General features: G+C 43.4%; 1 protein-coding gene across 1 annotated transcript; it reads left to right on the top strand.

Moving 5' to 3' along the window:
- Positions 1–2,238: 2,238 nt before the first annotated feature.
- Positions 2,239–21,984, top strand: LOC123161973 (probable apyrase 3). The gene is made up of 9 exons (XM_044579776.1): positions 2,239–2,487; positions 8,244–8,372; positions 8,512–8,568; positions 9,051–9,143; positions 9,362–9,567; positions 21,006–21,097; positions 21,182–21,396; positions 21,519–21,712; positions 21,855–21,984. The coding sequence occupies exons 1-9, from the start codon at positions 2,239–2,241 to the stop codon at positions 21,982–21,984; spliced, it is 1,365 nt and encodes a 454-aa protein (XP_044435711.1).
- Positions 21,985–22,675: the final 691 nt, after the last annotated feature.

The raw sequence follows: 22,675 nt of genomic DNA, 5'->3' as shown, positions 1-22,675 counted from the left end.
GCTACGAGCCTATACGCACTAACCATCTACGTGGGAGTAGTTATGGGTATCCCGACGTCGTGGTATCAGCCGAAGCACTTCGTGACGTCAGCGACTGAGCGGCGCGCGCCGGGTTGGACTGCGTTAACGCAACTTCCTTTGTAATGGAGGTTGCTAGGTCTGCTCACCGGCCGCGTACGCAACGTGCAGGTGTGCTCAGGGCGATGGGCCCAGACCCCTGCGCGCTTAGGTTTAGACCGGCGTGCTGGCCTCTCCGTTGAGCCTAGGTGGGGCTGCGACGTGTTGATCTTCCGCGGCCGGGCATGACCCAGGAAAGTGTGTCCGGCCAAATGGGATCGAGCGTGTTGGGTTATGTGGTGCACCCCTGCAGGGAAGTTAATCTATTCGAATAGCCGTGATCTTCGGTAACAGGACGACTTGGAGTTGTACCTTGACCTTATGACAACTAGAACCGGATACTTAACAAAACACACCCTTCCAAGTTCCACAGACAACCCGGTGATTGCTTTTCCGCAGGGCGACGAGGAGAGGATCGCCGGGTAGGATTATGCTATGCGATGCGACTGGAGATGCGCTTGGAGATGCTACCTGGATATGCTACTTGGAGACGCTACTTGGAGGACTTCAATCTACTCTCTTCTACATGCTGCAAGACGGAGGCTGCCAGAAGCGTAGTCTTCGACAGGATTAGCTATCCCCCTCTTATTCTGGCATTCTGCAGTTCAGTCCACTGATATGGCCTCTTTACACATATACCCATGCATATGTAGTGTAGCTCCTTGCTTGCGAGTACTTTGGATGAGTACTCACGGTTGCTTTCTCCCCCCTTTTTCCCCTTTCCTTTCTTCCTGGTTGTCGCAACCAGATGCTGGAGCCCTGGAGCCAGACACCACCGTCGATGATGATTCCTACTACACTGGAGGTGCCTACTACTACGTGATGCCCGCTGACGACGACCTGGAGTAGTTAGGAGGATCCCAGGCAGGAGGCCTGCGCCTCTTTCGATCTGTATCCCAGTTTGTGCTAGCCTTCTTAAGGCAAACTTGTTTAACTTATGTCTGTTCTCAGATATTGTGGCTTCCGCTGACTCGTCTATGATCGAGCACTTGTATTCGAGCCCTCGAGGCCCCTGGCTTGTATTATGATGCTTGTATGACTTATTTACGTTTTAGAGTTGTGTTGTGATATCTTCCCGTGAGTCCCTGATCTTGATCGTACACATTTGCGTGCATGATTAGTGTACGATCGAATCGGGGGCGTCACAGTCATAGGTGAAATTCTCTTTGTGGGGATCAAGTTCTATGCTAGCTAGCCAAACGCCAACTAATTTATACACTTCAGATGCAAAAAAAAACTTGATGAACAGCTGCAAAAGCACAAAGAAAGTTATAGCCGTTTCTTACTAACCTTCGTGTCCACTGTCTAGCCACTCATGGCTTGTGAGCACACCTCATGTCTGGCTGCATCTACATCTGGCCGAGCTTTGCCTTCCTTGTTGATCTCCAACATCTGCTGGACTCATGGAATCCTGGGACTCAACTGGGAGGACAGAACCAATCGATCCAGCCGGCGCAGCGACGCCCTGGTAATCAAATCTAGCCATGTGAGCGAGAAGTTTTCAAATCCACGCCGCTGATTCGGAAAGCAAGGGATGGAAGAAGGAAAATAGTGGAGCAAAAAACTGTTACCCGTCGAGCTCGAGGCCGTTGGTGGACATATCGCCGGAGCAGAGCCGCCGCCGTGCTGCGCAAAGAGAAGGGGATTGGGGACTGAAACCTATCCCGTGGCTCTATCTGCTCCACAAGCTAACCCGGGCGGGTGGGGGTGTGTGATGGAGTGGCATAGGATTCTCTCACATGTGCGGTTTCGAACGACCGAACATGTCCCAGTTTTCTGGTGCAGGCTCGGGAACTGCTGTGTGCAATGGGCCGCACACAATACTATAGGCCTGCCACTAGGCGTATCACGGACCGTATTCTCCCCAGTAGGCCTGCCACGGCGCTGGCACGAACTGATGGATTCCGAATCCCAAATCCCAACCAGACGGACCAGATAGCGGCCTGCCTGTAGCCCGGCCTCCAAAAGCCTCAGTCGCACGGCCAACCAAATCCCGGGGATGCTGTTTGTCAAAAAAAAGGTTCCCGGGGATGCTCATGAAAGAGTCCTGCCCTCTCCCTCTCATCCTTTTAAAAGCCCACCACTGGAGCAGTTGCAGTAGCTACACAGCAGCAGCTCGCGATGGCTCTGGGCGTCCTCCTTTTCCTCCTCCTCCTCCTGGTCTCCTCGTTCGCCAGCTCTGCCTTCGCCGACGCGGTGCTCGGACGGAAGGCCGGCATCATTCTCGAGGAGCTGCAGCTGGTGGCGGCGCCAGGGAAGTACGCCGTGATCTTTGACGCCTGCAGCACGGGCACGCGTGTCCATGTCTTCCAGTTTGACATGAAGATGGACCTCGTCGAGATTGGTGATGACATCGAGGTCTATGCCAAGGTATATATGATGTTAAATTATGATCTAAATTCTAGTACCGTGTTGGACTAGACGTAGTACAAACGGTGTGGGCCTTTGCGTTGACGTCGACGCGTACGATTACAACTCGTTTACTTGTCCTCCAAGGACTCTCATGTATTGCCCTTTTATATACCCCATGTAGTCGCACTTCAGACGGTCTATCGTCTCATGCTTGTAATACTCCTCCTCATAGTGATTGCGCCTTCGTGCGTCCGTGGTTTTCTTCCGCAAGGGTTTCCACGTAAAAATCCGTGTCTCTCTTTGCCTCGTTTATTCTCGTTATTATCTAACAAGTGGTATACAGAGCTGAGGTTTCAGATACGAGATTTGAGACGAGAGAATTAGGGTTGCGCGCAGCCGCCCATGCGTGACCAGGCGATCTGAGACCGGATCGTTTTCCGCTGCTACACCGCTTACGAAGCCGAGACCGACAGAAGATTCCGCTCCGCAGGCGCAGATATCCACCGAGACGTCAATCTCGACTGGCGCCGATTCCATCGGTGTGACTTTGATCTGCTAGCCGCCGCTGCCCTCGCGTACCGTACGCAGCGTCACACGCGTGCCTGATCTGCTACTACTCCACGCGGGCGTACAGGCTTCCAACGACACGGTGCTGCTGCATCTACACGTGAAGGCTCAGGTTTCAGGATATTTTACTAGTAGATCAGCCACCTACTAGTATTCATTACGTGAAGCTATTGATTTGGTTTTCAATTGCTACGGCCACCAGCGACTACCAGGTGCTATCTCTTCTGGTTCTTTGTCCGCATATTAATTCTGTCAAGAATTTTTTCTACGGGCTTGTACTACTTTGTGTACACAGATTTATCTACTCATGGCTTCCATGAAGTACGATCTTCCGCTGCTGGACCATGACACAAGGTTTACCCTATGGCAAGTCAAGATGCGAGCATTGTTGGCACAGTCCGACTATGATGAAGCACTGGATAGTTTTGGGAAGAATAGAATTCAGGACTGGACTGATGAGGAGAAAAGAATTGATTGTAAGGCTTTGTTACAAATTCAACTCCATTTGCATAATAATATTTTGCAGGAAGTTTTGAGCGAGAAAACTGCCGCCGCTCTATGGTTAAAGCTGGAAGGGATTTGCATGACTAAAGATCTCACCAGCAAGATGCATCTGAAGCAAAAAATTATTCCTGCACAGGTTACCCGAGGAAGGTAATGTTTTGAATCATATTTCAAAATTTAAAGAGATCATATCTGATCTAGCTGCAATGGAGGTTAATATGAAGAGGAAGATACTGCTTTAATGTTACTTTGTTCACTGCCAAGTTCTTATACCAATTTTAGAGACACCATATTATACAGTCGTGATACTCTCACACTTAATGAAGTTTATGAAGCTTTGAACTCTAAGGAGAAGATGAAATTAATGGTGCCTCATGATGGTTCAAGTTCATCCCAAGCCGAGGGATTATCTGTTCGTGGCAGGACAAAGGAGAAGAACTCCAATAATGGAAATAGAGGCAAAAGTAAGAACGGCTACAGGGGCCGGTCGCAATCCAGAGACAAGAAGTATTGCAGATATTGCAGGAGAGACGGGCATGACATCTCTGAGTGTTTCAAGTTGCAGAACAAGGAAAAGAGGAAAGGTAACAAATAAGGTGACAATTCTGCTAACGTTGCTCGTGATGATAGTTCCGATGATGCTCTTGTCGTTATTGCTGGATGTGCTGAGACCAATGATGAGTGGGTACTTGACACCGCATGCACGTTTCATATGTGTCCACATAGAGATTGGTTTAATACTTTTGATTCCACTACTTCTGCTGGTTCCGTTTTGGGTTTTGATAATTCACCATGCAAGATTGAAGGCATGGGTTCTATTCGAATCAAGATGTTTGATGGCATAATCAGAACTTTGACAGATGTTCGATATATTCCGAAGATGAAGAGAAATCTTATTTCTATGAGTGCACTTGATGCAAAGGGGTACAAATATTCAGGTGGAGATAGTGTTTTGAAGGTCACCAAAGGTTCCCTTGTTGTGATGAAAGGTGACTTAAGTTCGACCAATGGTCTTTATTACCTTCGAGGTTCTACTGTTTCAGGTAACGCTACTCCAGTTGTTTCAAAGAATTCTGATTGTGATGCTACTAACCTTTGGCATATGCGTCTTGGACATATGAGTGAACTTGGTTTAGTAGAGTTAAACAAGAGAGGTCTTCTTGATGGATATGAACCTGGTAAATTGAAATTTTGTGAGCACTATATCTTCGGCAAGCACAAGAGGGTGAAGTTCAATACTTCAACCCATACAATTGAAGGTATTCTTGATTATGTGCATTCTGATTTATGGGGACCATCTCGCAAGAAGTCATTAGGTGGTGCAAGTTATATGCTGACTATTATTGATGATTATTCGAGAAAAGTTTGGCCTTATTTCTTGAAGCAGAAATATGAAGCATTCTCAGCATTTAAGGAGTGGAAGATTATGATTGAGAGACAAACTGAAAAGAAGGTAAAGATACTTCGCACTGATAATGGTATGGAATTATGTTCTAAGAAATTTAAAAATTATTGCAAGTCTGAAGGCATTGTTAGACACTACACCATTCCTTATACTCCTCAACAAAACGGTGTTGCTGAGCATATGAACAGGACCATTATTTCCAGAGCCCGTTGCATGTTGTCCAATGCAGGTTTGCATAAGCGTTTTTGGGCTGAGGCCGCTTCCACTGCTTGTTATCTCATTAATCGTTCACCATCTATTGCTCTTAATAAGAAAACTCCAATTGAGGTATGGTCTGGTTCATCTGCTAATTATTCACAGTTGAGAGTTTTTGGTTGCACTGCTTATGCTCATGTTGATAATGGAAAGTTTGAGCCTAGAGCTGTTAAGTGCATCTTTCTTGGTTATAAGTCTGGTGTTAAAGGTTTTAAATTGTGGAATCCTGAAACCCAGAAGGTTGTTATTAGCAGAAATGTTATCTTTAATGAATCTGCTATGTTACATGATGTTTCATCTACTAATGTTCCCGTTGAGAGTGAACAACAGCCTACTATTCAGCAGCCTACTGTTCAGGTAGAGCATGTTATTGATTCAGGTGATACATCTGGTAATGAAATTGTTGATGCACATAATGAACCCGTCGTTAATAATGATCATGTCACTCCCACTCCAAATCAGCCTATTGTTCCACCTAGTTGGAATCTTGCACGTGACAGAGTTAGACGGGGTATTAATAAACCTGATAGGTTAATTGAAGAGTGCAATATTGTTTCTTTTGCTTTATCTGTTGCAGAAGAAATTGAAGTTAATGTTGAGCCTTCTTCATATTCCGAGGCTATTATTTCTGGTGATAGTAATAAGTGGATGACCGCTATGCATGATGAGATGGAATCACTTGAAAAGAATGGCACTTGGGATTTAGTAAAATTGCCCAGAGAGAAGAAACATATTCGTTGCAAGTGGATTTTCAAGAGGAAAGAAGGTGTTTCTCATAATGATGAGACAAGATATAAAGCAAGGTTAGTTGCTAAAGGTTATAACCAGATTCCAGGTATTGACTATAACGAAGTCTTTTCTCCTATTGTGAAGCATAGCTCTATTCGCACTTTACTTAGTATTATTGCCATGCATGATCTTGAGCTTGAACAATTGGATGTTAAAACTGCATTCTTACATGGAGAATTAGAAGAGGATATTTATATGGAACAACCTGAAGGTTTTGCTATTCCTGGAAAAGAAAAGTTTGTCTGTAAGTTAAAGAAATCTCTTTATGGATTGAAGCAATCCCCTAGACAGTGGTACAAGAGATTTGACACCTTTATGCTCTCTCAAGGTTTCAAAAGGTCTAATTATGATAGTTGTGTTTATTTGAAAACTGTCAATGGTTCAACTATTTATTTGCTCCTTTATGTTGATGATATGCTTATTGCTGCAAAGAGTATGTCAGAGATTAATGAACTAAAGAAGCAATTGAGCAATGAATTTGAGATGAAGGATTTGGGTGCAGCAAAGAAAATACTTGGCATGGAAATATCCAGAGATAGACCGTCTGGAAAAGTATATCTAAGTCAGAAGGGATATATTGATAAAGTTCTTCGTCGTTTTAATATGCACAATGCCAAGCCGGTGAGTACACCGTTAGCTGCACACTTCAAATTGTCATCAGCTTTATGTCCTAAGTCAGATGCAGATATTGAGTACATGTCTAGAGTTCCCTATTCAAGTGCAGTTGGTTCACTTATGTATGCCATGGTTTGTTCTCGTCCCGACCTATCATATGCATTGAGTGTTGTCAGTAAATACACGGCTAATCCTGGAAAAGAGCATTGGAAAGCAGTTCAGTGGATTTTCAGATACCTGCGTGGTACTTCTAATGCTTATTTACAGTTTGGAAAAACTAGAGATGGACTTGTTGGTTTTGTTGATTCTGATATTGCTGGTGATTTGGATAAGAGAAGATCGCTCACAGGTTATGTTTTCACCATTAGTGGTTGTGCTGTGAGTTGGAGAGCAACTTTGCAGTCTATTGTGGCATGTTCCACTACTGATGCCGAGTATATGGCTATTTCTGAGGCTTGCAAAGAAGCTATCTGGTTGAGAGGTTTATACACTGAGCTTTGTGGAGATTCATCTTGCCCTACCGTATTTTCTGATAGTCAAAGTGCCATATATCTTACAAAGAATCCAATGTATCATGAGAGGACAAAGCACATTGATGTTAGATTTCACTATATTCGAGATGTTGTTGCTGAAGGTGATTTGATGATATGATGACAAAGCCAGTTCCTACCAATAAGTTTGAGCTTTGCTCAGGCTTAGTTGGTATTTCTCACTAGTCCGATGGACTTTGACGCACAAGGTGTTTATGCTCATTTGGATGGAGTTATTCACTTTCTTCGACTACTGGAGGGAATTTGGATCAAGGTGGAGATTGTTAAATTATGATCTAAATTCTAGTACCGTGTTGGACTAGACGTAGTACAAACGGTGTGGGCCTTTGCGTTGACGTCGACGCGTACGAGTACAACTCGTTTACTTGTCCTCCAAGGACTCTCATGTATTGCCCTCTTATATACCCCATGTAGTCGCACTTCAGACGGTCTGTCGTCTCGTGCTTGTAACACTCCTCCTCATAGTGATTGCGCCTTCGTGCGTCCGTGGTTTTCTCCCGCAAGGGTTTCCACGTAAAAATCTGTGTCTCTCGTGTCTCGTTTTATCTCGTTATTATCTAACATATGACACACCAACCACGTAAGAGCAAACTCTAGCAGAGTTGCTATATCGGTTCGATCATCGTAATAACCATTATTACTGCGATTTTGCTAAAAAATGACACTTTAGCAGAGTCATCATACCTGACGAGATCGCCATAGTTCATTGAGTGCCCTTCTTATATGGTTTCTTAGCCTCCATATATGGCGACCCGGGGTTTTCTTTTGGACCGCATTTCTTATAATAGTTGCGCCTAAATTACATGTGGCGCGAAGAAAACTACATGTGGTCCCCACCTTCCGTAGAATGGCAAGATGATTGTAATAAAGATGTCCTATTGACAAGTGGGTTCCACAATTATGAAAGCAAACACAAAGACTTTGAGTTTGTTCACAAACCCAATAGCCTCCGTATTCATATGGAGCACACTCCATATGACAGATGGTGATCACACATATGACAACTCTCCCAGAGTTGATTTAACATCTTTGTTCACATCTATGTTCTTGTTTCTTTCTCACCCCTTTTAATCTGTTGGTGCGTGCAGGTGGAACCGGGACTGAGTTCATATGCCGGATGGCCACAAGAAGCGGCCAAGTCTATCATACCTCTGCTTGACAAGGCCAAGAGCACTGTGCCTCGGTGGCTCATGGGAAAAACACCCGTTAAACTAGGGGTTCGTTCGTAATTAACTAGTAATACAACCCCAAAAAAAACTAGTACTACAGAAGAGAATGAAAATCACTAGCTACCAACAAAACCGAAGTTCAGATCTGAACAAAAATCTTGACTAAGATTACCATTCGGATGTGCAGGCCACGACCGGACTCAGGCTTATCGGAGATGACAAGGCAGAGCAAATTCTTGAAGCGGTATTTTTCATCTCTTAGACTTCTCCCGACACAAGTATCATAAAAATGGCATGCAATGCCACTCAAGACAAAGATGATGTGCTACTATAATTAACGATACTATGATATAGGGCATAGAATAAGAAGAAATAACAACAAATAAATCTGCACGCAACTTCACACCAAAATTCCAAAAACAATAAATAAAGTGGCATTATAATACTAGACTAAACTATGATATTACTATGCAACATGCACGCCACATGGTGTATGTGGTAAGCAACCTCAAAACAAACAACGTCAAGAAAATCATACACTTTTTTGCAAAAAGGAAAATCATCACTAAAATACAAGTCTATGATACTAACCACTATGAGAGGCCTTGGGTTGAGCGCATATTTTTTTTGGACGGAGATACACATATAGAGAAGTATATTCTCTTCTTGTTTCAGTGGATGTTAAGATTGAAAATCTGACTTGTTGAACCTATTCCTAAATTACAGGTCAGGGATGCTATCCACAGCAAGAGCAAATTTCAGTACAATCCTAAGTGGATCAATGTTATCGAGGGATCTCAGGAAGGATCTTACATATGGGTCTATGCTACTACTGTTACTGTTGTTGCTGCTGCTACTAGTACTACTGATCTTGTTGCTGCTGTTGGTGTTGTTCCTGCTGCTACTACTGCTGATGCTGCTTCTGCTGCTCTACTGCTACTACTACATGGCCTTAATTACTTCATCTATCTGCATATATACATTACATACAAATGCATACTCCGTATTTACCGATGTTACACAAATATTGCGCGTAGGTTGCTCTAAATTATTTGTTGGGTAAACTGGGAGGAGACTACGTCAAGACAGTAGGTGTGATTGACCTTGGAGGTGGGTCCGTGCAGATGACATATGCCATCTCTTCAGCTGCTGCTGCCGCCGCTCCCGTAGTGTCTGCCGGGAAGGAACCGTACGTCACCAAAGAGTATCTCAAAGGAAGAGACTACAATGTCTATGCTTACAGGTTGGACCCTATAGCTCCTTTGTTATTTTACTTACGTCGGTCTTAATTACTGCAATTTTACAAGGCCCTATGGTACATATAGCTTCCCTAATTAAGCTCTTCTGTTCTTTTACTTACATGGATCTTAATTATTGCAATGCTACAAGGCCCTGTGGTACGTAGTTTCCCTAATTAATGTCTTGATGGTGGTAAATTTTGAACTAAACAGGTATTGCGGGCACATATACACCTGTTAATTTTGGACATGCTTCTAGGTTAATAGAATCGGTTAGAAATAAATCATGTAAAACCAACCATTACTCTTTCTGCAGCAAAATATAGAACAGGTTATAGTTGTATGACATAACTAAGAATGGTACATAGTTACATATTAGTACAATAGTAAAGAAATTTGGACTCAGAACTAATATTATGTAATGCATACCAGTGGAACAAGTGGTATGTGAAGAATACACGGAAAAAAAGTTCATTTGGTGATACCTAAGCTCTCGAATCATACAAGATGGATCCTCCATTCAAATAGAACTATGTTGTCATAAGCTTATTTCAAAGGTTTTTTTATCATTTATGCCACTAGTTGTGTCCTACTACTCTGTCTTACCATTAAAAGTTACAACTACTAAAAAATGCCATCATTTCATGAGATGCTTCCTCAAAAATGCTATTAGACACCTAAAAATTGCCACCATCCCATTAGATATTTACTCAAAAATGCCATTCAACATCGTCATTGTCAGGTCAAACCTGTAGGCGATGTTATATGACTGGAATAATCTTAGACCCACATGTCAGTTTTCTCTATCTCACAATGATAAGTGTGACCTCACTTGCTAGGAGTAAGAAGCGAATGATTTTAGAAGAAAATAAGAACATTGTTGGGGCTCCAGTGGGACTCACACTTTATCGTAGTGAGATAGAGGGAGAGCAGACATGTTAGTCCATGGGTATTGGTCATATATCATAGTAAGCGGGCTTTGAGCTGACAATAATGGTGTCTAGTGACATTTTTGAGCATGCACCTAACGGAGTGATGGCATTTTTGAGCAGTTGAAACTCCTAGTGACAAAACTGAGTAGTGGAACAAAACTAGTGGCATGATGATAAAAAAACCTACTTTAAAATAGAGAAAGCTCGTTGGGAGATCTAAATTATAACAATCCATAGCAATGATGAACTGGCTCCGCAATACTAAGTCTCATCAGAGAAAAATAGTTTTGGATTATGTTGTGGTGGTTTTGCACGCGTGCAAGGCATCCAGGTGGATACAAAAACAGAAATATTATAGATCATGGGAAGATTAGAAATATATTAGGTAAATAGAGTTTTCTAATTCTCAGGATAAGTACAAAATAGGAAATAGGAAATAGAGTAGTATATTAAAATTAGGGTGTAAGTCAAAGCCTTTTTTTGGCGATCAATGTGAAAGCCATACTCTGTGCGTGGTGGTAAGCGTGTAACGATAGAGCATCGAAATGTCACGATGTCTTGCAAGGAGCTCCCTCCCCCTGTATGTATGTGTCTCTTCTATTTAGGAATCAAATGTTATCTAATGACTAGTAGACTGCCCGTGCGTTGCCACGGGCATGTCAACTTTAACATGGATTGAAAAAAAATAGCCAATAACAAAAAATAATAATTAAAATCCACTTCGCTTGCAATATATTTTGATAAATTTTTTGAAACATTGCACTTCATTACAAATGATAATAACACTTGAATGCTTTTATTATTTATGCTTAAGATTCAATCATCTCACGAAAGCATGTGTATTGTTACAAACACATAGAGTATTGTGTTCCCTTTAAACGAATCTGCAAACCCCCAAACCTAGAACATAAGTGGGGACGTGTCCTGAAAGCACATCATGCCAGACCAGAACTTTCAACTCTCATTGTGTGGCAATATAAAATGTTCGGAAAAAATATAGCTCTCTGAAATAATGCAAGGCAGCCCCAAGATATGGAGGTTCTAAATTGCTAGGAGCTTAAATGCTTAATAATACAATCATGTTTCTCCACTTTGAGCCAGTCCAACGTGGACTACTTCATTAATACCTACCATCATTCCAGATAACCTGCAAAACCAGAGGTAAAAGACTATACAAATAGAAGTTTCAGTTGAGTTGAAAGGCTCAAACTAAAAGCCAACAAATATATGCAGGGTTATTTCATACTGCTATTTTATTCAGCACCAATAACCTCCTTGTCAGCATCATAATATATCATCCAAAATCATATTACCAATTTTGGGGCAACTTTATACTACTTACAAATATAAAGAATAATATTAACTAAAAAAACCTTGGATTGTAATAGATGTGAAAAATACTTCTATGTTTCAAGGAATCATATGGTGTGAGTATCGTCTGAAAGCTTTTAGGAGAAATAAGGATAGAGAGCTGTTTTGTTCAACGAAACAGATTGGCTCTCCTTACACTAAGTCTAAGTTCATCATCATTCATCATTGTTACATGTATAAATCAGGATAACACAATGAATAAGAGGAATAAGGATAGAAAGTTGTTAACTTCATCACAATGTTCATTTGCTTATACTTGAAGAAATAAGACAACATCTCCTGTGAAAAAATTAATTTTATTGTCAAACGAATTCCCTCCATTTGTTAAAAAGATGCCCATTTGGTTCACCTGGAAGGCAAAGGAGAATTTCATAACATGTCTACGGTACCTTGCTAGAAGGAAAAAGATAACTGGTATACTTGGCTCAAAATCAGAATGGATGATAGAATTACATAGAGTTGTTTGTCCTTTTCGAAGATACAACTTTTGTAAGGAACTGTGTCAACGAATTCGCACAGAAAATATATCATCTGATTCCGGTAATGTAATAGAGCACACTAAATCGTATTTATGAACGCGTAGGAATCTGGACTCTTTAGAAGAAATGGACAGAGCAAATGAGCATGGTCCAATGCAGGTTGTACAGGTTATATTGTACACATGTTTTTATACAAAATTTATTAGAAACACGGGAACAAAATATGTTTGAGTAGGTAACAAAATTTGTTTTAGAAGATGATGACTTCCTAATATTGAAGCATGTAACTGAACTCTACTGGTTTTGGGGAGTTGAAACGGAGGTACAAGACAAGAATGAAGAAATAGGTTTTATTTCTGTTACTCACAGACTACATGTACAACATTGGGAAGCTCCTTGTGAATCAAGCTTACAACAGTGAGCACTGAAAAATCATACTCTCTTCTTGCTAGCCGGTGGTGAGAACACCTTTGCAGCAATTAGTATTGAAATGTTCTCCTTGATAGGTTCATGAAGAATGCCAGCAATGAAAATCTCATCCAGTATTTAGACCTGAATATTTCACCATTGGTACCCATGGGATTAGTCAGTACTAAAAAGAATGGTAGCTCTTGCAAGAAATTTCATATAACTCGATTGCTGGTTCTTCGGTGTCAACATTTCAGCATATATGTGAATATAAAATCGACCTCACATACCATGGTTATTAGGAAAAACACTCATCATGCATTTTATAATCAATAGAGGCTATCCTTACCAAAGTTGTATTATCAATAGAGGCTATCTTCACAATAAAGATAACACAAAAAACCAACAGACAAATAGTTTTCAAAATGTGTTTTATAACACAAAATAAACAATAAAAAACACAATTTCACAATGACATGGCCCAACTAAAGCTCCTTCTTGTTCTTGTTCTATTTCGTATCTAGCAAACTACCTCATATCTCCCAAATACTGACTACCATCTACAAACATATGCATAACAAATTATCACCACATCACATGGGCAGAAGAAAACACATACCTTAGTCCTAGTCGGTGAAGATGTTAGATCTTTGCACGAGTGCCCACGTACCTTGGTGTAGAGCGGACATTGTCATACTTGGAAGTGCTGCTTGGACGGTGTGCTCCCATCAGCCCACATAGCAGGGAGCACTGCTTGCGCCGCGCTCTCAGACACTGCTCTGCCACTGCCGCAACCACCAGCCACAAGCCGCGAGCAGCCGACCAAGATGCTGAATCTTTCCATTAGTGCCGTGTTCTGTTGTGCAGTTCATCTAGTAAATTAAAGACATGGTATAAATTGTCATTGAGCAATGCGTGGGCAAAAAATATCAGTTCGTGTACTTGCAATGAAGATTCTGAATTTACAAACTATCTTGCTACTTCACACTCACGACTGGCTTATCTTATTCTTATCACTCATTACTCCTGAATAATATATTTGCAGAAAACATTGAAATAAAAAGTCATTTGATCAGTAGATAGAAGCAGGAGCACATCTGTAAAAACACCTCTAAAGCATGTTCGTTTGAAATAAGGAACAACCTTAATACAAACGATGCAAACCTTAAGGCCCGTTTTCTTACAATATTGTCTGGATCTGAGGACCCCAAATTATACAAAGTGCACCAATGCAATTTTCCTAGCTATTTCACGACATAAAGAGTTCCAGAACAACAACAGCAAAGCTACTGAACTCTTGCCCCAGTTTTGGTCCATAGGTTCCAGTCTGCCCGAGATCTCTTCTACGTAAAAATTGTCCTAATGGCCCCTCCTCCCGTTTCTGTCAAACAAATTCTCATTAAAATTTCTCAAACTCTAGAAGGAATCCATAAACCGGCAAATAAGTGTTCATAAGAACCGCACCCCAAGGGATACACATGGAAGAAAACAATGAACATTCTATTAATTCAGTTAATGGGTAGTGTGCATAGGGCATCATATTAACTATATGATGTTGTGTCAGATGATGTACCACAAAGCTTGGCAATACGATCAATGGCAGCATACTGCTGCCGATGCTGCATTTTCATAAAGTTGTCTAGTCTAAACGAACAAGCATTCCATGTTGAAATTTTTAGTGACACGATGATGTGAAACTGAATTGAAAACAGAATTCTAGTACTAATAAAAATTTTAAAATACGTCTACTGAAAGATGAGCAACATCAGATCAATTATCTAAATTGTGATCAAACACTGAAGAGATATATGATATATGATATGATAACAACACTAAGAATGTGAATGTTGTGATGAACTTCAATGTGATTATGCAGTACCTACTGAAGAGCACCTTTGTGACATGGAAGTAACTACCATATAAATGTGGCCATCCTTTTTCTCTGAGCAGATCCAAATCAAGCAAAGATATCTGAAAACCACTTGTGTATCTGTAGGCATATTTGTAATCGACATATTTATTGTAACTTGATTCTTCACTTTTGATTCTCTTGAATCCATCAGAATGGTCTTCTTGGTGCGGACTTCGTCCTTCATCAACTAAAAACCTGACCAAAAAGATGAATCAGCTTGTACACAAAATGTTACATCACTGACAAATTTCCAAGATGAATATATACTCCCATTGTGAAGAGTTAGAACATGTCCAGTTAATCCCAACTGAGAAGAGTTAGAACATATCCAAACTTCCTAGAGAGACATGTATTTCTAGGAAGCTTAGGCCGGGTTACAATTATGTACATATGTAATGTCTCACGAAAATCGAATGAAACAGTCGGGCAGTGTCAGTAAGATATTCTTGCTCAACCCCTAGGTAGGTGTTCCTCTGCTTAATTTGCTTATGATTTGATAATTCGTGTCTCTTCTGAAGGTTGTAGGAACTCCCAGTTACATGTGCCCTGAACTTATTCCTGATATTCTGTATGGCTCCAAGTCTGACATATGTTTGCTAGGCAAGCATTCCTATCTAACATTCAGTTGCATGTCTTGCTCGCTTGTTCTCTTGGCTAAAAATCTGCAATTTTCAGGCTGCTTCATCTATGAGATGACTTCGCTGAAGCATGCATTCAAAGTATTTGGAAGTAGCTATGTTGACATGCTCTTTAAGTTAGAGCTCCTTCTTTCCAGCAAAAATATAAAAGAAAAAAATACAGCTCCTTTCATCAAAAGTTGCATCTTAGATGATGTTTTTTCCTAACAGAATATGTAGACACTGGTAAACAAGATAAACGAGTCTGCTGCCGCTCCTCACGCCACCCATCGGCCACCACCTCATCATGATGCAAGGTGCGGACATTAACTAATTAAAAAAAGATTGTAATAAACTCTGATCCTACTGTCGAAACTACTTTCACTGAAAGAGATATATTGTGGGGCGAAACATTAAACTGGAATTAATTACCTTCGGATGGTTGCATAATTTCTTAAGAGCAGTAATATATGCCAAAACTTTAGTACTCTTTGCTTCTTCAGATATCAAGCGCTTAACCTGACAGGGTCAACCACAGACTCCTGTAAATATAACTCCGACTACCTTACATGTGCCTACTAAATATTGCTTGAAACTCAGAACTGTACAAAATTTCCTTACATTTTTGGAGTGTGTGAAGTGGTTGTACAGTGTCATCTGTAAGGGAGTCAGCTTGCATCACACTACTTCAAAAATCTATACATAAGCAAGGTTAAGTAATGTAGATGAGGCACAATTATATAATGTAAAAAGAAGGAAGAATCACTATAAAAGACAAAATGGATAGCAGGTACACAATTCTTTTTGTGTTTCTGAATGTGCGATGAACATATCTGGCCAAATATACACTGGACAGGACATACCTTTGGTGGCAAGTGATTGGACAGCAGGGCATTCGTTTGTCTCAATATAAACTGAATATCATTGAGAAGCCATCAGAAGAATTCAGAAGGTAATTAAGCTAGAGCCCATAAAATTGGAAGAAAATGCATCCAAACAATTCTAGAGGAGATTATTATAACATAAATGTGGACAATACAGTTGTAAAAAATTATGTAGTGCAGAGTGCAGACAACCTTCTTCAGAGGAAAAGGGCTTGCCTGATTTACTTTTGCACTAAGCTCTCCAGATCTCTCGGATACCAACTTCTTTTCTTCTGCAGTTGCTGTGGGTTATCTTCCACGAATTATGGGTGCCTTCAGTTAGGGGCAGATAATTTATTAAATACAGAGGAAAGGAAGATATAATGCAATTAACAGGAATAGCACATGGGTTTAGGTGCACACCACACGATGAATAAATACTTGAATAACAAATATCTGAGAACACCACCATCTGTTAATAAATACTTCCAGATCTCATTCCCCGCTGCCACTGGTCCCCATTCCCTTCCGCCATCGGCCCCCGCTCCCCGGATCAACCAAAACAATAAAAAAACATTAGTAAGTACTAAAAGGGAAATTAATGGCCGAATTTGGATATTTCTGCATGCATCAGACATGCAAAAGTACTGATTCTAGGCACATGAATCGTACATTTGGATGCTTGGACGGACTGGTTGCATCAAAGATAATTAAGCTCTTAGTGTTAGCAAGTATAATGCTTAAATACTGGCAGAATCATGTTCCTCACGCATGGTGTTGCAATATTGCTTTTGGCGTCTAGCTCAACCAAAACAGCCGAGATGAGACAGCAAGGAAGCGGGTCAGTGTTGTACCTCAAGGATTTTCCTTCTGAACAAATTCAGCAAAATAGATTACCTGGCATATAATCACCCAGTCGCTCCCAAGGTCCAAAGGCACACGAGACTGCGATCGGGACCTTAGCAAGAGACCGGTCATGGTGGCGGTCAGACGTCGATCCCGCAGCTCGGCAAAAGGCGGCCATGGCTCGCGAGGCGCACGTGCGCAGTGCAGTCAGGGCATCGCGGATCGAGGAGGTTGAGGAGGAGGCGCGACGCTCGCGCCACAGACGACCGGCGACGGACCAGAGTTGGCGGAAGGAGAGGGCCATGAATCGGGGCGAGCTCGGGCGGCCGCGGATGAACAAGGGTCGAAGAGAGAAGGAGGAGAACGGAGAGGAAACAGGAGGCAGGTAGGTTGCGCGAGATCGCCGGTGTGGCCCTCGTCGGCGGCGGGGCTCCCGGCCATATCTACGTATGGTGGGGTGGTGGCTCTGGCAGGAGGTAGGGAGACGGAACAGCCCCGCCGCTGCCGTCCCTGGGCGCGGTGCGGCTTCGCCGGCCGGCCACCGGCAGCGGCGTTGCGGGGAGCGGTGGGGGTGTAGTGGGCCTTGGGCGGCAGTGCGGAGCGTGGCGGCTGGGCAAACCCTAGCGCTATTTTAGATCGAGGGGAGCCTCGTTCCCGTCGGAGCTCGAGGGGTTTTTTTCCGTTGGTTTTTCTTCGTAGGTATTTTGTCGTTCAATTCAGTTAATAACGACGGGAGTTTGGGCGTGTGCGGGACTCGATCGCAGGGTTTTTCTTGGTTTTTCACGGCTGAAGGGATGGTGGGAGGAAGTACCAAAAAAGTACCAAAAAAGACCGGGTGAGGTGGGACGAAAATAAAACCCGAAACGCGACCTACCAACTGAGACATTAGGAGTAGAGATACTTGAATAACAAATATCTGAGAACACCACCATCTGTTAATAAATACTTCCAGATCTCATTCCCCGCTGCCACTGGTCCCCATTCCCTTCCGCCATCGGCCCCCGTTCCCCGGATCAACCAAAACAATAAAAAAAATTAGTAAGTACTAAAAGGGAAATTAATGGCCGAATTTGGATATTTCTGCATGCATCAGACATGCAAAAGTACTGATTCTAGGCACATGAATCGTACATTTGGATGCGTGGACGGACTGCTTGCATCAAAGATAATTAAGCTCTTAGTGTTAGCAAGTATAATGCTTAAATACTGGTAGAATCATGTTCCTCACGCATGGTGTTGCAATATTGCTTTTGGCGTCTAGCTCAACCAAAACAGCCGAGATGAGACAGCAAGGAAGCGGGTCAGTGTTGTACCTCAAGGATTTTCCTTCTGAACAAATTCAGCAAAATAGATTACCTGGCATATAATCACCCAGTCGCTCCCAAGGTCCAAAGGCACACGAGACTGCGATCGGGACCTTAGCAAGAGACCGGTCATGGTGGCGGTCAGACGTCGATCCCGCAGCTCGGCAAAAGGCGGCCATGGCTCGCGAGGCGCACGTGCGCAGTGCAGTCAGGGCATCGCGGATCGAGGAGGTTGAGGAGGAGGCGCGACGCTCGCGCCACAGACGACCGGCGACGGACCAGAGTTGGCGGAAGGAGAGGGCCATGAATCGGGGCGAGCTCGGGCGGCCGCGGATGAACAAGGGTCGGAGAGAGAAGGAGGAGAACGGAGAGGAAACAGGAGGCAGGTAGGTTGCGCGAGATCGCCGGTGTGGCCCTCGTCGGCGGCGGGGCTCCCGGCCAGATCTACGTATGGTGGGGTGGTGGCTCTGGCAGGAGGTAGGGAGACGGAACAGCCCCGCCGCTGCCGTCCCTGGGCGCGGCGCGGCTTCGCCGGCCGGCCACCGGCAGCGGCGTTGCGGGGAGCGGTGGGGGCGTAGTGGGCCTTGGGCGGCAGTGCGGAGCGTGGCGGCTGGGCAAACCCTAGCGCTATTTTAGATCGAGGGGAGCCTCGTTCCCGTCGGACCTCGAGGGGTTTTTTTTCGTTGGTTTTTCTTCGTAGGTATTTTGTCGTTCAATTCAGTTAATAACGACGGGAGTTTGGGCGTGTGCAGGACTCGATCGCAGGGTTTTTCTTGGTTTTTTGCGGCTGAAGGGATGGTGGGAGGAAGTACCAAAGAAGTACCAAAAAAGACCGGGTGAGGTGGGACGAAAATAAAACCCGGAACGCGACCTACCAACTGAGACATTAGGAGTAGAGATACTTGAATAACAAATATCTGAGAACACCACCATCTGTTAATAAATACTTCCAGATCTCATTCCCCGCTGCCACTGGTCCCCATTCCCTTCCGCCATCGGCCCCCGTTCCCCGGATCAACCAAAACAATAAAAAAACATTAGTAAGTACTAAAAGGGAAATTAATGGCCGAATTTGGATATTTCTGCATGCATCAGACATGCAAAAGTACTGATTCTAGGCACATGAATCGTACATTTGGATGCTTGGACGGACTGGTTGCATCAAAGATAATTAAGCTCTCAGTGTTAGCAAGTATAATGCTTAAATACTGGCAGAATCATGTTCCTCACGCATGGTGTTGCAATATTGCTTTTGGCGTCTAGCTCAACCAAAACAGCCGAGATGAGACAGCAAGGAAGCGGGTCAGTGTTGTACCTCAAGGATTTTCCTTCTGAACAAATTCAGAAAAATAGATTACCTGGCATATAATCACCCAGTCGCTCCCAAGGTCCAAAGGCACACGAGACTGCGACCGGGACCTTAGCAAGAGGCCGGTCATGGTGGCGGTCAGACGTCGATCCCGCGGCTCGGCAAAAGGCGGCCATGGCTCGCGAGGCGCACGTGCGCAATGCAGTCAGGGCATCGCGGATCGAGGAGGTTGAGGAGGAGGCGCGACGCTCGCGCCACAGACGACCGGCGACGGACCAGAGTTGGCGGAAGGAGAGGGCCATGAATCGGGGCGAGCTCGGGCGGCCGCGGATGAACAAGGGTCGGAGAGAGAAGGAGGAGAACGGAGAGGAAACAGGAGGCAGGTAGGTTGCGCGAGATCGCCGGTGTGGCCCTCGTCGGCGGCGGGGCTCTCGGCCAGATCTACGTATGGTGGGGTGGTGGCTCTGGCAGGAGGTAGGGAGACGGAACCGCCCCGCCGCTGCCGTCCCTGGGCGCGGCGGGGCTTCGCCGGCCGGCCATCGGCAGCGGCGTTGCGGGGAGCGGTGGGGGCGTAGTGGGCCTTGGGCGGCAGCGCGGAGCGTGGCGGCTGGGCAAACCCTAGCGCTATTTTGGATCGAGGGGAGCCTCGTTCCCGTCGGAGCTCGAGGGGTTTTTTTTCGTTGGTTTTTCTTCGTAGGTATTTTGTCGTTCGATTCAGTTAATAACGACGGGAGTTTGGGCGTGTGCGGGACTCGATCACAGGGTTTTTCTTGGTTTTTCGTGGCTGAAGGGATGGTGGGAGGAAGTACCAAAGAAGTACCAAAAAAGACCGGGTGAGGTGGGACGAAAATAAAACCCGAAACGCGACCTACCAACTGAGACATTAAGAGTAGAGATAGAATTTACTCAGGGACGGAGTTGCCTTGTAGGTTGGGGTTAGTTGGCCCCCAGTGAAATTAGAAAATCTTTCTCTGGCTTAGCACTAACCACTCTTCACTTATAGAAGATGACCCCACTATCATATATATATCGACATCAGACTTTTTTGGCTTCGTCCCGTTCGTCCCGGAATCTACTCATATGTACTACTTCTTCTCTCTCAGTTTACAGCGTGCGCGTACCCCTAGGTCGTCAATTTGACCAACCTAATACAAGTCACATATTACAAAAAATATATCAATTAAACTTCAAATGTTATATTTTCAAAAGGTATAATTTTTGTGTTATATAGTTTATATTAGAGTGATAAAATTGACAACCTAGATATACGTGTAGAACTTGTAAACTGAAACGGAGGGAGTTAGTGTCTACTTTTTTGTTTGCATTAATTTATTACTTTGAGATACTAGATTGCCTCTAAAATTTTTAGCTACTAAATGATCTAAGGATGTTTCCATTTCAGCTACTTGCACTACGGTGCACTGGCTTCTCGAGTAGAGATCTTCAAGGCAAGTAATGGGCCATTCAGCTACTGCATGCTGCGCGGATTCAACGGTACATGGTGACCTTCCTCCTTTGGTTGAGCAAGTACATAATCATGGAAATCTCCGTCTAATGTATATTTATCATTGAATGAAGGTAAATACACCTACAATGGAGAGCAATACGACGCTATAGCTCCACCACAAGGAGCAGTATATGAAAAGTGCAGGGAGGACGTCACCAAAGCACTAAAGTTGAACGCACCCTGTGAAACAAAGAACTGCACCTTCAACGGCGTGTGGAGTGGCGGCGGCGGAGCTGGCCTGTCCGACCTCTACATCACCACCAGCTTCTACTACACGGCATCACAGGTTACAGGGAGCCACTAACAAATTAATTAATCTGGATGCATGTGAATTAGTGTTGGCTACAAGAACTGATGAACTATGTGTGTGTGTGTGTGTGTGTGTGTGTGTGTGTGTCTGGCCAACAGGTTGGCTTGATCGACAGCGAGGCTAGCAGTGCAAAGACCACCCCTGCGGCGTGGAGGGCCGCGGCAGAGAAGATTTGCCCGCTGAGCTTCAAGGAAGCGAAGGATGCGTACCCAAGGGTCCGAGCCATTGACACGCCCTACATTTGCATGGACCTTATCTACCAGTACTCCTTGCTCGTGGATGGATTCGGTAAGCAGCTGCAAATATATACTAGTCTTCACTGTTTAGTTTTCGTTGATTGATGAATGGATTTGGGTACAGCTGTTGGTGTTTTATGGCAATGTGAGGCCAATCAAGTAGACTTGGTTTAGCTGATATGATAAGGTATATGTAAGTTTGGAGCCAACAAAAGAGATCACAGTGGCAGAGAAGGTGAAGTACGGGGAATACTTCATCGAAGCCGCATGGCCTCTTGGGGAAGCTATAGAGGTCGTGTCGTCCACAAATCGGCTCCGTGATGCATGATTTAAATTGATATAGTCCCTCCCCACGAGTTGCATGTGTAGCTATGCATAGATGTAGCATGGACGCATATGCATGCTTGCCATCTTCTTTTTTCACCAGAAATGCCAAACACGCCCTATAGATTTTTATATTGTGTTTCTTGAGCTATAGCATGGTCATATGCTTGGATGTTCGACGCAATATGTGTGCAAATCATATTGTCTAAAAGGTTACACCATTATATGCTTGTGCTTGCATATTGTGGAATAGTGCAAGTTATACCTAATATGTGTGCAATTTTTTCATCATTTGATTTAGTTGTTTTCCTTTTAGGGTAATACCAATGCTCTTAATTCATTTTATCTTAGACTAATTTTCTGTTTTGTTTATGAATCTTTTTAGTATATGTCTTTGTTTACTCATAAGAATAAAAAAATGGCAGGAAAAGATCTTTTATTTTTCTCGCATGTGCTAATGTTTGTGGCTCCTTTTTATTATTGTTTGCTTTGTTGATTTTTTTTCCCGTTGGAGTTCCTCCTATATTTTTGTGTCCAGTAGCAGTTTGATGATGCATTCAGGCGACACTACCTAATTGATGTTAACAACTTAAATGAATTTTCTAATTGATACACTTAAATCATAATTCTTGTTGAAGTTGCACCAGTTTATATTTGTTCTTGCACAATACGAGTGAAAATCTGTGTATCTTGCA

Source organism: Triticum aestivum, chromosome 7B (genome assembly GCF_018294505.1).
Source record: "Triticum aestivum cultivar Chinese Spring chromosome 7B, IWGSC CS RefSeq v2.1, whole genome shotgun sequence".
NCBI lineage: Eukaryota > Viridiplantae > Streptophyta > Magnoliopsida > Poales > Poaceae > Triticum > Triticum aestivum.
The sequence above is the reverse complement of the archived record's forward strand: the minus strand, read 5'-3'. Positions and strand labels throughout refer to the sequence as shown.